Source organism: Ovis aries, chromosome 4 (assembly GCF_016772045.2).
Source record: "Ovis aries strain OAR_USU_Benz2616 breed Rambouillet chromosome 4, ARS-UI_Ramb_v3.0, whole genome shotgun sequence".
In the NCBI taxonomy this organism is placed as follows: domain Eukaryota; kingdom Metazoa; phylum Chordata; class Mammalia; order Artiodactyla; family Bovidae; genus Ovis; species Ovis aries.
Genome location: NC_056057.1, coordinates 28,044,459 through 28,062,747, shown reverse-complemented (window position 1 = coordinate 28,062,747; position 18,289 = coordinate 28,044,459). Strand labels below are relative to the sequence as shown.

The 18,289-nt window shown below is 36.5% G+C and overlaps 1 protein-coding gene across 25 annotated transcripts in view; it reads right to left on the bottom strand.

Moving 5' to 3' along the window:
* Positions 1 to 18,289, bottom strand: part of HDAC9 (histone deacetylase 9) — a 1,063,328-nt gene that overhangs the window by 580,639 nt on the left and 464,400 nt on the right. For 21 of the 25 annotated variants that reach the window (XM_042248291.2, XM_060414369.1, XM_042248295.2 and 18 more), the window contains one exon: positions 9,363 to 9,425. In XM_042248291.2, the coding sequence (XP_042104225.1) occupies positions 9,363 to 9,425 (63 nt within the window). 25 annotated transcript variants of the gene reach the window in all.

Below are 18,289 nucleotides of genomic sequence, written 5' to 3'. Positions count from 1 at the left end.
CTTTTGAAGTGGTATAACCCTTAACATTTAAGGTTTGTGAGATGTCACTGTTACTATGAGCATTGGAAATCATAAGCCAAGTACACTGGGATAACTGGTTCTGTCCATGGTGTCTGCTCATTACTCCATGTATCATCAATCTCAAGGAATACTGGAGGTTGCCTTAAGTTGGTCTCAGCCCTAGATCTTGTTGTTGCTGCTGCTGCTGCTAAGTCACTTCAGTCATGTCCGACTCCGTGTGACCCCATAGACGGCAGCCCACCAGGCTCCCCTGTCCCTGGGATTCTCCAGGCAAGAACACTGGAGTGGGTTGCCATTTCCTTCTCCAATGCATGAAAGTGAAAAGCGAAAGTGAAGTCGTCCAGTCGTGTCCAACTCTTAGTGACCCCATGGGCTGCAGCCTACCAGGCTCCTCTGCCCATGGGATTTTCCAGGCAAGAGTACTGGAGTGGGTTGCCACTTCCTTCTCTGAGATCTTATTAATTTACTCCAATTTAATTATCAAGCTCTGGGGTTGTGAAGTAAGGCTCTTCCAGAAAGTATTTCAACAAAGTTGCATATGTGTGCTGTAAACTTCTCAGGACCAAAAGGAGAATCTAGATGTGTGTTTACAAGTATAGCTGATTCCACATCTTCAGCACCAAAATGATATGAAAACCATTCTACCATGCTAAATGCTTTCCTCTTTGAGAAAAAGTGACAGGGACATGGTAAACAAGAACAAGTTCATAGCTGACTATGTCAGCCCCTAGCCATGATGACCATCAGTAAATTTCACTGAAATAATGTTCTCATCAGTAAAATATGCTGCAACTATTGTATCCCTCCTCAAGCTGTGGAGAGGATTAAATGGTAAAATAACACTTGGTATAGAAAAAGCTCTGAAACATTAGCTTCTTATATCAATAATAAGGATGACAGTGATTAAAAAAAAAAAAGATGAGCATATATAGGTCCAATCACTGACCTTCTAATCTGAGACTAAACAACTACATTCGAGTAGAATGGGGCAGAAAGAAACAATAAAGATGCTGACAGTGATAATATTTATTACGAATAAAAAATGAGCAGTTCCTGATGTAAAATCACAGACTCAAAATACATACTTGAATTCTCTCCATAAGCAGATTCATAAACCAACATCACAAATACAACTTAAATCGAGTTCAATTCATGAAGAACTTTTCTAGCTCACCCTATGTGGGGTTCCCTGAAAACTTTCTGAGTAAACATACTTCTACAATAGCAAGAACTCCCAGCCCACAGGGTAATTTAATGAAAATGCAGAGAAATTTTCTCAGGTTTTTTTTTTTTTCTGTTGTTGTTGTTTGGTTTGTTTTTAATTTCAAATTTCAAAAAAAAAAAATACATGACAGTATCATATTTTAACTAAGCTTGGAAATGCCATGCCTTAGATACCCACCAAAACTTACACTGAATAATTGAAAATGGCATTCACATGGCTACAGCTGTGTCAATGCTGAATATAAATTACAAATTGAACATTTCAAATACAAGTGATAGAGGAAGAAGGGGAAGACACAAGAAAGTGAAGCTCTGGGGTATTTCCAGACTTATCAACATGCAAAGAGCTTAATCATAAGTAAATGACTAATTACACTTTGTGGTTTGGTAAATTTCCTTCTTCCTTTAATGTAGTTTTCTTGGATTTAATTATTGGATATTTTTAAAACATCATATATAAAAGGCCCATCACTTATTTTTACTATGGAAAATTTATCATGGATATAATGAATGGAACTGATACTTTTATAAAACGTAAGACTGACTTAGTTTTGTATTCATCAAGCACTGAACATAAAGTTCTCTGATAACATTTAAAAGTACAAATTGTTTAGTATTGTTAAAAAAAATTGTTTTAATTACATTTGTTTTGTGCAACTTAGTGGAAGAAGAATGGAATTAGTGGAACAAGGTATTTTCTTGTCCTTTCATATCCCAATTGTCAGTCTCCCAAGATCTGAACTGCCCATTGTAAGGGCATTTCACATCCCAACCTAATAACCGCTAGTACTGCAACTTCCTTTTAAGAACTGGATAGACGACAGTACTGACACACTGTTTTGAAACACATGCCAAAATATCTCTGAATTTCATCTAAAGAAGGCTTGTTTTAAAAGTCATTCCATGGACTTTTACTGCAATTAAATTGTTTTCAAAGTGTTCTAATTCAGGAAAAAAAAATGTTAAAATGAAGTTACCATCCCAGATTGTTAAAATTGTTCATTACTCTGAAAATGTAATGACTATAGCAACATACTGGCAAAGAAATTGCTTTCTGAATATTTTAAAGAAAATCCTCCCTTAATGTACTGAAAAAGTTTACACATTCTTTAAAAATTTCTTGCAATACTTTCTGTATCTCTCAAAGCCAACAATAAATGAGTTTTTTACTCAAATTTCCAATGAAAGCTTTAATGCATCAGTCCATAATGTTGATTTCCTCCTTCCTAAAAAAGAAAAAATGACAACTTGCAGCTTACAGGGATCCAGTCTTCTTCCACAATTACTTCAGTCTCTTTAGTATTAGGGACTCCTAACAACAGAGAGTACTAAGAAAGTATTTCTATTCCATAATAGTGAAAAAAAATCAATGTTTAAACGGATGTATATCTTCATGAAAATGAAGTAACACAATTCAACTGAAAGAGAAATTACACAGTCCACTTCCTTCACTTATTTGTATTTTGAGAAATTACAAACTAAAGAAAATTACAAAGGAGAAAATTCCAACCACCAACCAACACTGTAGCAGCAAATACTGTGGAGTCCAGCTAACATCATCCATTCTGCTTACCCTTTCTTCTTTCTTCTGGAAGCCAGAGTATTAGTTGTAGGCTCCACCTTCCCTGGCTCAGTCATGGTCTGAAGGAGCTATCATAGTGGTCTCATTCTTCTTTTCAACGACTTACTGCTATATGGGCAGGTGATGCTCTTTTGGTCAATGAGTTATTAAAGAAAACTTGCTAGAGAACTTCTCTGAAAAACTTCCTTCCTTAAGAAAACATCTAAGGAAGCAAAGTTTCCTCATCTATGTCTCTGGAATTTATTGTGTACGTAGACAATGTCTGGAATTGCTACAATCAGCTTTAGACTACTGAGGAAAGAGACCTATGATGATACCAACTCTAAGACCAGCAGTACCGGTAGAACTATGAAGAACCTGACTGCCATTGATATGGCTACCACGCTATTTTACTAAATGATAAATTATCTTGTCACTGTTACTTCAGATAGGATTTTCTGTTACTTACAGTGGGAGACTAACCAAGCTTCCATATCTAATACTTACAGTTAATCAGTGTTAGTATTTCGGCATAGTAGCTTCACGTGTGGGTGTGTAAAGAACACTTTAGAAAATATGGGCATTTTATAAAAATTCATACATGGCAAAAATCATGACAATGAAAACAAAAGTCCCCCTACCACCACTATGCACAATTTCTTCCTGATTTTCTTCTATTTATATATGAATTATTCTGGGAGATAGATAGATAAAATAAACTTTTATAAAATGAGATATCACCAAGGTTATTTTTATTTTTAAAAAATGAACTCAAATGAATTTAATAATGAAAAACTGCATTTGAAGAGACAATAAACATACTAAATGCTTCCTTTCTATATGAGGTACTATTTCCAAAAAGATATGTCTAAGATTAAATGAAAATACTATTTAAAAGAAATCAGTGTTTGGAGTCTCTTTTTTAAACCATGTGTTTCTGTTTTAAACAGCAGGGAGTCTGTCCCTGCTCAGAAAGGAGCCAATATTAGTGCTTTCACACATCCCCACATCTCACCTCTCCCCAATGCCTCACATTGATGAGAGCTTTAGGAATATTTTTACATTGCCCTACTTCATAAAATTTGCTTTTTGTCCTACAACCACAGTCTCACATTTGTTTAAAAGGATTCAATTTTTGCCCCATTAACCTAACTATGCTTTCTCCTCCTCCTCTGACTACATTTCACTTTTTGCTTTTGTTTAAAGTTCTTTCATTTTTGTTTTTCCCCATTGTGTGGGCTTCCCTGTCAAGCCGTCTGGATTGTGGTTGAGAATGTCTAACTTGCCTACATATTTTCTCTATATTTTAATAACATCTCCCTGGAGTGGAACATTAGGTTGCACTTCTTTTACAGCTTCTGAGCTTTTCCTCCATTATCTTCTGGCATGGAGAGCTGGGTAAGTTTGATAAGCCTTCTTGAGTTTCACACATTCTCTCCCCACCCCCACTTGCTCCCATTGCAGATCTTTGCTTTACTTTCCTGAACCCCTGAAGAATTATTTAGCATTTGAAATTCAATAGCCCAGTTAGGATATGACTCTGTGCTGAGCACTTGCAGCAAATTTTCCTAAAAGAGGAGAATTCTTTCAATATGCAGATTTCTTTTTTTTCCCCTTGTCAGTGAAATAATCTTTCTTTATTTTTACAAAATAATCTTCTCTTTCAATGTTTTGGAATATCAACTTCAGGGACATAATAACCCTTGTGGTACACTGTCTTTGTCTGTCTTATTACTGACTTCTCTCCAATTGCTTTAATCCATTTTCCTTTTTCAGTCCCTCTGACTGTCTCCAGCCTTTCCTCTTTGTTGGTAAAAATTTTCACTGGTATCTATTATGTTTCCTGCTATTTCTAATGAATATTTTTGTTCTATAATTATCATGCTTTTTTTCATTCAAATTTGTTTTCCTAGACTTAAAATATCCTTTTTCATCCCATATTATTGGCTTAGCATCTTATCTTTGAGCTTCTGCTTTATGGAATTTACGTTCTTACTAAGGTGCTCTACTTGCAGGAATAAATTATTACACAATTTCATGGTCTCAGTGAAGTCGATGTTTTTTTCTTAGTGGGATCTATCATATTAGTTATCGGGGAAGAATATTTCACTGCAAAAAGCTATGGGTCTTTTTGTTTCCAATTGACAGTGTTCCTCTGAAGTCTTCATTTCTCTGGAGGGAGCATTTGTTCACCTTCCTCCATGTCACCAGTTTCTCTTCCAGAATCCTTTATATACTATTCCTCAGTCAAAAGAAAAAAACACCACCACCACCAAAAGCTGAGGATATCCACTCAGTTTGCTTCTCTCCAGTTATGGGAATGTTAGTGAGAATTTTCAGAAGTTATCAACTTGTCAGTAAAATTCTAAGGAGGAAGAGAATTCAGGTCCTGTTAAGTCTCTCAGTTCTGATCAAAGATCCCTGCTTCCATTTTTCCTTTGACTGCCAGTTTCTGAGATATGTTGCATGAGGTCAAATCATTTTCTTTGCCCAGTTAATGCTAAGTGTTGCGTATGGGGGGTTGGGGGCGGGGGGTGGGGGTAGACAGTTTATACTATTTTAGGATTACTTCATTATTGATCAGTGGTGAGACATAATATAGTACATTTTCAAATTTCTCATCTCAAAAATCACCTTTTTAAATTCAGAGTTTGGGCTTATTATAGTCTTCTGAGGGATTTATTGAATTTCCTTTCTTAAAGGACATAACAACAATTACGCCACCTGTGTTCCCCACAGAAAAATAAAATACTCATTCTTGTCCCCATTCTCAATGGGCCTACTCATAACCAGCTTTTTGATTGCTACTTATCAAATATTTCAATTGATAACACCCTTGTAAGTAAAGATAACCTGAGTTAGAGAATGGCAAAAATAGTCATTATGGGGAATGCCAGAAGTGATTCTTGACATGACAGGGGCATTTCACAGACTTACATTTTCATAATTAGATTCTGCTTTCCAAGTAGACATAAATGACTACTGAATCTAAAATGTTCATTTCCCCTTGATAATACACACCAAGAAGATAAAAGGATTCTGAAAGGGGGAAGAGATATTTTCCTTAAAAGAAATTAAGAATTTAGATTTCAATGTTTTTCTTTTATACCCTAAAATAAGAATACATAGTGAAAACAGGGGTTTTCCTTATTGTAAATGTGTTTTACAATGATGCCGTATAAACTCTAGGAATTCTTTCATAATAATCATTCCAATATCATCCGGATGGCTCTGCTGTCCAACATATTAAGCAACAAGCCTGGCAACAGGAGAACACCCCGTATTCTGCCAGCCACTGCGGAGTGACCGGAGTCAGTGCCTGTAGATGCTTCAGCTTCTGCCGCTTATCGCTTATATTGGCCCACACGGCCACAAAAGTGGAGACTGACCTGGCAAGATGTGTCACTCATGCCGAACTCAAGATTCAATACTATAAAGCATTTTTACTAAAAGAAAAGAAAAGAAAGAAACACTAGCAGACTATATTGTAGAACCTAATTCTACCTTAGATGTTTAGCGTGGCTGGGTCAGAATTAGGAAAAAACGGAACCATAAAAAGCACTTGTAATTCAATAATGTATAAAGAGCTCTGAAATAAAGTCATCGATATTAATGCACAGTATCCAATATAACTAGAAAAACAAATAGGAACTGTAAAGCAATGAGTAACAAGAAAACATAGCTTTTCAAACAACTAATCTCAAGAAATCTGCTGGGATTTCACTGTTAATTCTGCAACTTCTTTGCCTTTGAATATTATGTAATAAAATATTTCATAGCATACACACACACACACATACACACGCGCTACTCTGATTAAAAGTCACCATTTGCTCAAGGAGAGAATTTAATTCTTATCAGACCAGGAAAACAAAGCCAAACCCTGATTTATAAGGTAACTAAGGAAAATTTATCAAAATAAAAAGTTATTTGCCCATGTGATGTACAATCTATAGCTTATCTGGCTCATTCAGCGAGATAGATCTTGGTACTGAAGAACCAGAAACCCAAGTTCATTCACCAAAAGTATTAATAAAAAATAGTGAGAATACACATTAATAACGTGTTACCTTTGACCTCCACAGGAATGCCAAGAGGTAAGCAGGAGTACATCTTTATTCTTTAGTTTACAAGTGAGTAAACCAGTTTCACAACTTAGCAGCAGAGCTCTGGCTGGAACACAGAGCTCTCAGCTCCTAGAATAGTATTCCCTCCACCTTGCACTGCCACAGTGTTTTTTTTCTCTTTCAGATCCAAAAACTCCATCAATTTCTAACCCTTTCAGTCACCACTATGCCACTGGTCCAAGGAGGAATTGAACAAGGTTTGTAGCTAAATATAAACAAAATACCCTTAATTTAGCAGTTAAAAGGCAAACCCTACCAATATGGGTCACCAGCATCACTATCACTTCCCCTTTCCCCTATATCAGTGATAACTAAAGTTTGCTGCATATTAGAATTACTCAGGATTTTAAAAAACCCCAGTGTCCAGGCTGTTTCTCATACAATTTAAATAGAAACAGTAAAGGCGGACCCCAGACACCAGCATTTTGTAAAATACTCCTAGTGACACCACCTTTGAGAGTCACTACCTCAGCAGTATACGAGACCAAGAGAATTAAATTTAAGGGCATATAATAATATGCTAATAAAACCAAAAGTTACAGGACATGGTAGGAAGAACGCAAATGTTTTTATGTTTCAAATTTAAAAATAAATAGAACTTGGAGTTTCCTTATTTCTACCAGACAGGTTTGGGAGTGGATGTCAATTGACATCACGTTTCATTTATTGGTGCTTACATGTTTCTTCCTGTAAAACTGACAACAGCACAGACAGTCTCAAGCGGGTCCCTGCTTGAAAATATTGTTGCTTTGTATAAAAAAAAATCACAAAATGTCAGGAAAATGACAATCAACTGAAATTGGAGTAAATTTGTGTATAATTATCAGATACTAAGAAAAAGTGAAGCTTGCAAACACCTGTAGCAAGGTACAGTGCTAGCAGAGAGTCTCTGCTTGAAAGGCACAGCTTGTTTTCTACCATATGAAAGAAATAGTAAACTTGCAACACAGAGATAAGGACTAAAAGGACAAAGTGTAGTACTGAACAGACATCTAAAATAGTAATTTAAATAGAGCTGGTAGATATTTACAAATAAAATGCTAAGTGCCCAGTTCCATCAGAGACATACAGGCTGACCCCTCCTCATGCTTCTGTAAGCTTTGCAGCCGCAAAGGTGATAAACTATACTGAAATCCTGGTATGTTTGCTTTCAATAAGCAGGCACTACGAATTAATGTAAGTCCTGTCACTTAAGTGTGAACATACCAAAATGACCCAAAACTGATATTTCACTCTGGAACAGAAGGATCCTAAAATCATTCCAAATAACCGAGCTTCAAAGAGAACTTGCTTCAAACACAGATACAGAGATGAGAAGGCGTTCAATGCTAAAACAGATATCAAGCCAACCTGTGGAATCTTTCTTTCCCATCTAGTTCTACCAAGTAAATGCTGCTTTATGCCACATTCTTAATATGGAAATCTAGGTGGTGATCTATAATTATGATTAAGCCCACACAGAAACACAGAAGATGTGAGGGAGAACTTTAAGCCAATTTAGACTGAAGCATTCGGAAGAGAACCAAGACAAAAAGTCCCTCAAGCTTTAGGAACTAGCTGTAAGAGATAAATATGAAAAGCAACAATTACAAGTACCCAAGTACTGTGCTATTGCCCTGAGAGTCTACGCTTTTAACAAACAGAAACTGATAAAGCTGACAAGCTTCATCTCCCATCAGCTCAGCTTCTTGAAGGCACAAGCATATACAATAGAGAAATTAGAAATTGGAGTCTGTTTCTGTTATTCTTTAAAATGTTGCACCTGCATATAACACCTTTATATGTGTGTTATGCTATTGCATCTGCCTGACAATGCTAGACTCCCCAAAAGCTTTGAACATGATTAAAATAACCATCTACTAATAATAATTTTATTTCATCCTTAAGAAGTTTCATTTTGGGCTGCGGGAGAAAAAAAAAAAAGCCAAATTAAAACTACCTTCGCAACTCTTGTAGCAAACACGTTTCAAAAGGTAGGTCTATAAATAGATGTGATTCTGTAGGCACACCGTAAATACAAAATCATCTGGCTAGAGACGGCTGCAAGGGAAACTGCAGCCCCAATATGAACTTACCTGATTTTTAAAGTCCCACTAGAACACACATACAGTCAGTACACATCTCCTCTTTCTAGTTGCACGGTCAGTCAGTTGCAAAACACCCCCAACTACATTTTACTTATCTCAGTCCCATCCTTCATCAGAAGCTTGGCGATTTCATTCAGAAGCAGCCTGTCCCTGAGCACACTGAATATGCACGGAAACAGCAATGGAAGGGATCTAAGTTAAACCTTCCAGATGCACAAGAAAATAGCAACACCAACACCAAAAAGCAGCAAACCCTTAAGAGAGGCGCTTCCCTGAGCTGCATTTCCCAAGTCAGCCCCCTTTTCACATAGACAACGGCTCAGTGATGAAGAAAGATCTTACCTGAGCTGATCATACTGTGCATTCTCTGCTGAGCCAAGAGCTGCTCTCGTCCAGCCACCCCATCTGAAGAAAAACACGAGTCAGTCTCGTAAATTGTCTGCAGCATATTCCAATCACTCTTACTTCAGCTACATGAAAGATTCATCGCTGCTCAGTGCACGGGCCCCAGGAGCTACCCTGGCTGGTCCTCCCTCCTCCCCAAGGAAAAGCAGCAGAGGATCAACTTCAACAATGCTTTCCTTTCTATTCAGGGGACACGCACTTTTCAGAAGACCTGGGCACCTTCCTATGTTACCAACCTGTGTACAAAGCAGAAAGGACCCGGTGGATGCTAGGGCTCTCTGGAGTTTAGGCTATCCTGGAAACTAAAAGCAGGTGGGAACTAGGAGTGTGCTTCAGGGTTATTGCTTTGTCAGAGTAAGTAGAAAAATATTAACTCTACCCACGAGAAAAAGAAACCAATTAAACCTGGCTTATAGTTCCTCAGGCTGCTAGAGTTTCCTTGTAGGAAGCGTCAGTCAGTCCTGCCAGTGGCTTCAGCCGGTGCCCTTCTGCTATCTGTGTGTGTGTCTCTTCCTCCTCTCTGGTCTCTCTCAGCTCAAGTTGGCTAAAGCTAGTGATAATCCATTTGCATATGAATCAACAACAGCATGGCCCACAGGCACAGAAATAGAACAATGGTCGGCCTGAGCCAAAAATAGGTCAAGCATGGCCGAGTGATTGGAGCCTGCATTAATGCATTTAAAAATACCCCAGCAAACCCAGCTGTCCAGCCTCTATCTTTCAAACCATAATTCTCTATTGCAGGGCCTTAAAAGCCATTAACTCTTTCCTCTCTTCAAGCTTGTTTTACACACTGTTTCCATACAGGCGTTTTGCTTCCAAAGAAAGGAAGGTGGGGGGCTGGGGGGAGAGAATCAAGAATCATAATTCTAAGAGGGCAAATGCACATACATTTCATTTCATTTTATTTTTGTAGTATGTGTTTTTGGAAGAGAGAGGAGAGAAGTGCAGAGCTCTGTATTGGTTCTAAAATAATACTGGAAGCTTTTGCTCATAATGTGGTTTCTGCCTCACCCACGCACAGCAATCCTGGTGTTCTATTTTTGTTGCCTGTTTCTCTGGCTACACTGCAGTTGGCTGTAGCACTAGAAGCTTTTCTGCCTTCTAGTTTCAAGACTGACAGGAGATTTAGTAGAGGTAGTTTCAGAAAACAAGCACATCCCAGAACAAAATGTTTATGAAGGACTGGCTTGATTTTTTTACTTGCTGTTTAATGTAAGGCAACTGTCCGCTTCACAAATCTTAATGCAATCTTAGTACCACCTATCTATTATATCCTATTCAGTTTCTAATGTATCTAAATTTTTTAATGTGTGTATATATGAATATATATGTGTACACACACACACACATATATATACACAACTTAGACCTAAAAATGTTCCATTTCAGCCTTTCAGGCTAAATTCAATTCACCTGCAAAAGGAAAAGAACATGTTGGTACTTATGTTGGTACTTTTCTTACGGATAGTGCAGAACTACTGCATGTAAGCACCTGTGGTTCAATAAATATATACAGTCAGTCCCCAGCTCTGAATGTTCAGTATTCATCTCTACACTGATTGCCTGAAATACAGATCTCACTTTTCTGTAGAAATAGTATTTATAATAGTTGATATATACCCAGACCAACACATATTGTGGAACTCACCTATAAAGTAAATAAGCTAGAGAATTTAGTATTAAAAATTCTATAGTTTCTGGTGTATCCTTACAACATCTTTTATATGTGAGGAATAAATTCTACATCATAAATTGACTTGCTAGCTTCCAGCAAATTCCAAGGGCAAATCCCAAAGTGAAAATCCAATGGTCTAGGAGATAGTCTCCTTTTTCTAAAAGAAAAATAAAATCCCTAAGGCACTGGTAGCACACAAAGAAAGGGAAACAGCAGAGTGTTTCAAGTTTCCCAGGACAATCAGATGAAGGAGGAATGTTCCTCAACCAGAGTGTGAGGCAGAAGAAAAAGAACAAGGAGACAGAGTTTTGGTGAAAAGGAGGAAGCATGTTAAGTCAATAGGCAGGTTAAATAGGCACTGTTAAAAAATGGCACTAAATTTTCCTTCCTTCATATATTAACTTCTATTTATTGCACGATTCCCAGGTGGTGACAAAGGTAAAGAACCCACCTGCCAGTGCAGGAGACTTAAGAGACCTGGGTCTGATCTCTGGGTCATGAAGATCCCCTGGAGGAGAGCATGGTAACCCACTCCAATATTCTTATCTGGAGAATCCCATTGACAGAGGAGCCTGGTGGGCTACAGTTCATGGGGTCGCAAGGAGTCGGACATGGCTGAAGCGACTTAGCACACACACATTGAACAGATAAATTACAAGTTTTTTAAAAAGAGTTATTCCAATGACTTAAGCAAAACAAGAAAACCTTATGCTCCTGTCAATGGGAAAAACTAATTTCATCTGCTATTATAAGTAAACCTTCACTCTATTAAGAAATTGGTGTTTAAAATTCCAGAAATGGAAATTCTGTGGATCCGGCAACTTAGAGATTATATAACCAATCACAGTATTTTAGATCTGGGAGGACATCTATAATGATGTCCAAATTCTCTCTACCACAGGATGCCAGGGTACCTGGGAGCTGACTCATAGTGTTCTCCAGAAGAGGTTCTTCCCTGAACCAGAGCAGCCTAATTTTCATCTGCTTACTTTGAATAATGATATCTTTTGAATAATGACTTCTTGTGTTAAAACAAAAATTAAGGAAAAAAGTATGGTGTATGGTGACAGCTGATAACTAGACTTATCATCACTATCATTCTGTAATGTATGGAAATATCTCAAAATATTATGCTGTGCACCAGGAACTAACACAGTGTTGTTGATCAATCATACTTTGAAGACAAACTCATTAAAAAAAACAATCAGATTTGTGATTACCAGAGTAGAGGGGTAAGGGGAAAGGAATTGGATGAAGGTGGTCAAAGGTACGAACTTCTAGTTATAAGAGAAAGAATATGGATGTAATGTACAACATAATCATTATATAATACATAATTAGTTAATTAATATATGATTAATATAATTAACACTGTTGTCTATTATTTTAAAAAGTTGTGAAGAGATTAAATTCCAAGAGTTCTCATCACAAGAAAAAAATGTTTTTCATTTTATCTTGTATCTATAGTAGATGATGATGTATCAGATGAATACTTACTAAACTTCTTGTGGTAATCATTAACGCTGTATGTAAGTCAAGACATTATGCCCTACACCTTAAACATACAGTGCTGTATGTCAATTATATCTCAGTAAAACGGGAAGGAAAAAAAATTGATCTAATACAAATGGTCTCCCTAATATACACATGAAGAAAGTAAAGAAACATTTTAGGGTTATGAAGGATGCAAAAAGCATTCATTAATGGAGTTCTAACAAAAGAGACTTGCTTAGTTTCTAACAGGTAGTCAAGCCTAGCAGGATCAGCATTCATGTTCTCAAGCCTACCATTTCACCCCTTATAATGCAAATAAGTATCTGAGACATTCAGAATAAACTCTGATATTATCTCCTTTTGAAAAATAGAATCATTCAATTGTCTCAGTGATTTTAAACAGAATACATAAAACTAGTCATAAACATATAAGAGAGATGACAAAAATTCCAGTACAGGGACTTCCCTGGAAGCCCAGTGGTTAAGAATCCGCACTCCCAATGTAGAGGACCTGGGTTCAACCCTTGGTCAGGGAACTAGATCCCACATGCCGCAACTAAGACCTGGTGCAGCCAAATAACTAAATAAAAATATATATTTTTTAAAAACACATACTTTCTCTTTAAAAAAAATATCCTAGTACAGAATTTCCCTGACTAAAGTTGTGGTTACTTCCCAATAAACCCCTTCATGAAAAATATCATTAAGTCAAAATGTGTTTAATGTACACTTAACCCACCAAACATCATAGCTTATCCTAGCCTACTTTAAACAGGCTCAGAGCACTTATGGAAATCTACAGTTGGTCAAAAGCATCTAATACAAAGCGTATTTTACATGGAGTATTGAATATCTCGTGTAATTGACTGAATACTATGCTGAAAGTGAAAACTAAATGTTTTTAAGCATATTGGTTATTTACCCAGCGGTCACTGTGGCTGACTAGGAACTGTGGCTCATGGCTGCTGCCCAGCATCTTCAGAAAATATCAAAAGGCCTATCGCTAGCACAGAAAAGATCAAAACACAAACTATGGTTTCTACTAAATGCTTATCTTTTTCACACTGTGGTAAAGTTGAAAACTGGTAAATGGAACTGAAACCATGCATAGTGATTAGTCAAATCTATTTCACCTGCCTGGACTAATCAAGGTTGTTTTAATATTTGCATGTCCTCCAAGAGCACATGGCCTAAACAGTAAAATGCTTCCCCAAGAAGTTTTCCAAAAACCTGGAGTCAGCTGCATATAATTTGAGCTGAGTTGGTTAAGACCGGATAGGACCACAGACTCTTCAAATGGTCATGCCCAGTGTTCACAAAGTGACCTTTTGAACGTGTAGGAGCCTGTAGCTTAGTTGCACCTGCACCTAAAGATAATTATTGCACTTTTTCCAATCACCTTTCCCCAGGCTTCCAAAACTCCCCATGCCTCAGATGCCCTGCTTTTCTTATTATTTATCCCATCGATAGCCCTAGCCCTTGGTCTGTGAGATTTGTTCTTTTGTCTTCTCACCGGGCTACCTTTTCAATAAGGCCTCTCTCTGCTGAAAATATCCAGGGGTTCAGCCACTGACATTGGGGACCATCTGTATTGACATAATATAAATCTCTTGTCATTTTACATTTACATTTTTCCCTCAAACTACAATTTATAAAAATATTCACCAAGCTTTTATAGTCATACAAAATAAAATAAAGGAAAACTCAAAAGAGTAATTATCCATTCTCAGAGGTCCCCAGATAGGGCAATCCACACAGAATGGTACAAATAATGGATCTTCTTCACCCTGATCAAGTTATATAATTTCAGGTTTATTTATATTTCATCCATGCATTCTTTCAGCCCATTTTGTCATTAGCAGACTTGTCTTTCAACTCTTGATAGTGAAAACTTAATTTAGAGCAAAAAGACACAAGATACTTACATAAAATAGATGCCACTTGTTTCTGGGGGGAAAACAGCATCATTAAAATTACCAAGTATATTGATTACCTCTATTATCTAAGAACTTAAATATCAAGAATATTGAAGTAATTCTTCTCACACCCTCTCAATAAAGTCTGTAAAGAAATGTGACTAAGTTTCCTTCTGGGTATTTGCAAAACCAATTTTACTGACTAGGAAAAAAAGATACTACCTTTCATTTTATAAGAACTATAACAAGTTAATACAAATGTGAGGCTAGAATAGATGGGTAGTTTTACAATTTTAATATAATAAATTTCAATTCAATTTAATAAACATTTTGAAACTGATCTAAATATTACATTTACTTAATAAGTAAAAAAGAATAGGGCAAAATATTTAAAATAGGCATCGAATCCTAATGCAAACCACTATTCAAAAGTAATTATGGTAATTCCAATTCTTTTTAAGGATATATAGGAAGATGAAAAAATTTAATTAAACATTTAAATTCAATTTTACTTAAAATTTTAAATTATAGCTTAAAAACTCTATAGGGCATCAAAATATTTCCACAAATAAAATGAATACAGAAAACTCCACTGGAAAAAAAGCAAAGAAGGTGCTATAATCTGATCTATTCCTCCACCATAATACATCCTCTGTTCATCTATAATCAAGCAGAGACTTTTCATGTACTATCAAATCCTATGGTTTTAGAATCTAGATGCAATAAGATTTAAAACTCATTTGCCTGAAATAGTAAATAGTGCTTTATAAGAAGCTATAAATTACTCATCCAGAGCTTTAACTCCTCCATGTACTCTTACTCACTCATCTTGCTGCTTCTCCCATCCTCACATTTCTCAAAGTATTGTCAGCAAGGAGAGGGAGAGTACAATGTACTAATTTTTATTTTGAACTAAGTAGCTTATTTTTCTGAAATTTCTGTCTCTTGGAAAAACATGAAAAATTCTTATTAAATTTGTTGCTGTTGTTTAGTTGTTAAGTCATGTCTGACTGTTTTGCAACCCTATGGACTGTAGCCTGCTAGGCTCCTCTGTTCATGGGATTTTCCAGGCAAGAATACTGAAGTGGTCGCCGTTTCCTGTTCCAAGAGATTTTCCTGACCTAGGGATTGAACTCGTGTCTTCTGCCCTGGCAGGCAGCTCCTTTACACTGAGCCACCAGGGAAGCCCTCTTATTAAATAGTAGATAATCAATTTACAGGTCATTCCTCTATAACAACCTAATTGATTACCAGATGATCTTCAGATAAGGAAAAATTCCCTGGATGCAAAGGGTCTGCAAAAACACATGAGCAGTGAAATTCCAGGGAGACTGTTCCAAATGAAAACAAAACAACTTCCATAAAAACCTTAGAGTTGTTGGCTTTGTTTTGACTGAAAATCATTTCTTCTCTATCTCTCCCCTTCAAACTGGATGGATTGATCCATGATTTATTCTATTTTTAGAGGATTATAGAGCATCAGGATCATCCAGGAACTTGTTAGAAATACAATTTATTAGGTCAGAACTATTAAATGAAAATCTGTGGGGAAAATCTGAATTATAAAAGCCCTTCCAGTGATTCTGATGCACAATGAAGTTTGAGAAGGAAATGGCAACCCACTCCAGTGTTCTTGCCTGGAGAATCCCAGGGATGGGGGAGCCTGGTGGGCTGCCCGTCTATGGGGTCGCACAGAGTCAGACATGACTGAAGCGACTTAGCAGCAGCAGCCGCCGCAGATAACATCATCCTTTCCAAAGTAATGATTAGATGGCTAAAGATATGAATAAATTATCTATTTTGGGTCTAATTTCAAATTAAGCATTATTATTACAGTACAGTTTTTCAAAATGAAAATAAACTTGATAATAGACTGAAGAAGACCATTTAATACTGATTTTGTATTTCAAATTGTATATCCTTGGCTAATCTATACTATGTTTACCAAACTATGCATATACAAGGTATTTATAACACTAGAAACTTTTAGTAGAAATCTTAGTTGCAAGAAAAAAATGCTATTTTTGGCTATAAGGCTATGAAAATAAAAATTTGGGGAGAATTCCAATTAAGTAAAATCAGTATTCTAAACTTTGCTATTTGGTAAACTTCAAATTTTTAATTTTATGTTATACTACAAACTGTGTTTCATTCTTATGTAGCAGCACCTTTAATATTTATCCTCTTGGAAATAGATGTGATTCTGACTGCCAAAAATTAATATTCATAATTATGATCTGGATAGATACTATAGTTGAGAACAATGTGCTGGGTTGCTCAATCATGTCCAACTCTTTGCGACCCCATGGACTACAGCACACCAGGTTTCCCAGTCCATCACTATCTCTGGAGCTTACTCAAACTCATGTCCATTGAGTCAGTGATGCCATCCAACCATCTCGTCCTCAGTTACCCCCTTCTCATCCTACCTTCAATTTTTCCCAGCATCAGGGTATTTTCCAGTGAGTCAGTTCTTCCCATCAGGTGGCCAAAGTATTGGAGCTTCAGCGTCAACATCAGTCCTTCCAATGAATATTCAGAATTGATTTCCTTTAGGATTGAGTTGTTTTGACCTCCTTGCAGTGCAAGGGACTCTCAAGCGTCTTCTCCAGCACCACAGTTCAAAAACATGAATTTTTCAGTGCTCAGCCTTCTTTATGGTCCAACTCTCACATCCATATGACTACTGGAAAAACCGAATACCTTTGACTAGATGGACCTTTGTTGGCAAAGTAATGTCTCTGCTTTTTAATACTCAGTCTAGGCTTGTCATAGCTTTTCTTCCAAGGAGCAAGCGCCTTTTAATTTCATGGCTGCAGTCACCATCTGCAGTGATTTTGGAGCCCAAGAAAATAACGTCTGTCACTGTTTCCACTGTTTTTCCATCTGCCATGAAGTGACGGGACCAGATGTCACTATCTTTGTTTAGTTTTGCTATTATTTCTTATTTTGCTATTATTCTTTTGTGGAGACTTTAGGGTTTTCTATGTACAGTATCATGTCACCTGCAAATAGTGACTGCTTTACTTCCTCCCTTCCTATTTGGATGACTTTCTTTTCTTGTCTGATTGTCTGGGAGCTCCAATACTGCATTTAAGTTGAAGCAGTAAAGGGAGGATCCCTGTCTTGTTCCTAATTTTAGAGTAAAAGCTTTTAATTTTTCACTGTAGAGCATGATGCTATCTGTGGGTTTTCCATAATATTCTTTATTATATTGAGATATGTTCCCTCTACAGCAATTTCTTATAGAATGAAAATTTTTATCATTAATGGATGTTGAATTTTGTCAAATGCTTTTTCTGTGTGTATTGAAATTATCATGTGATTTATATCCTTCCTTTTGTTAATATGATGTATCACACTTATTGGTTCAAAAATATTAAACCATCCTTGAGTCTCTTGAGATAAATCCAACTTGATCGTCCTGTACTTTGATAAAAACGTATAGGACTGTTTTTATGTATTGTTAGATTCAGTTTGATAATATTTGTTGAGGATTTTTGCATCTATATTCATCAAATATATTTTCCTATAATTATGTTTAGAAGTGTCTTTGGTTTTGATATCAGATTCTAGTGGTCTTATAGAATTAAATTGGGAATGTTTTGTCTTCTTCAATTTTTTGAAATAGTTTGAGAAGGAACAATATTAGATTGTCTTTATATGTTTGTTAGAATTCATCTGTGAATCTGTCCAATCCTAGAGTTTTGTCTGTTTGGAGTTTTTTAAATTACAAATTCACTTTCACTACCAGTGATCAATCTGTTCTAATTGTC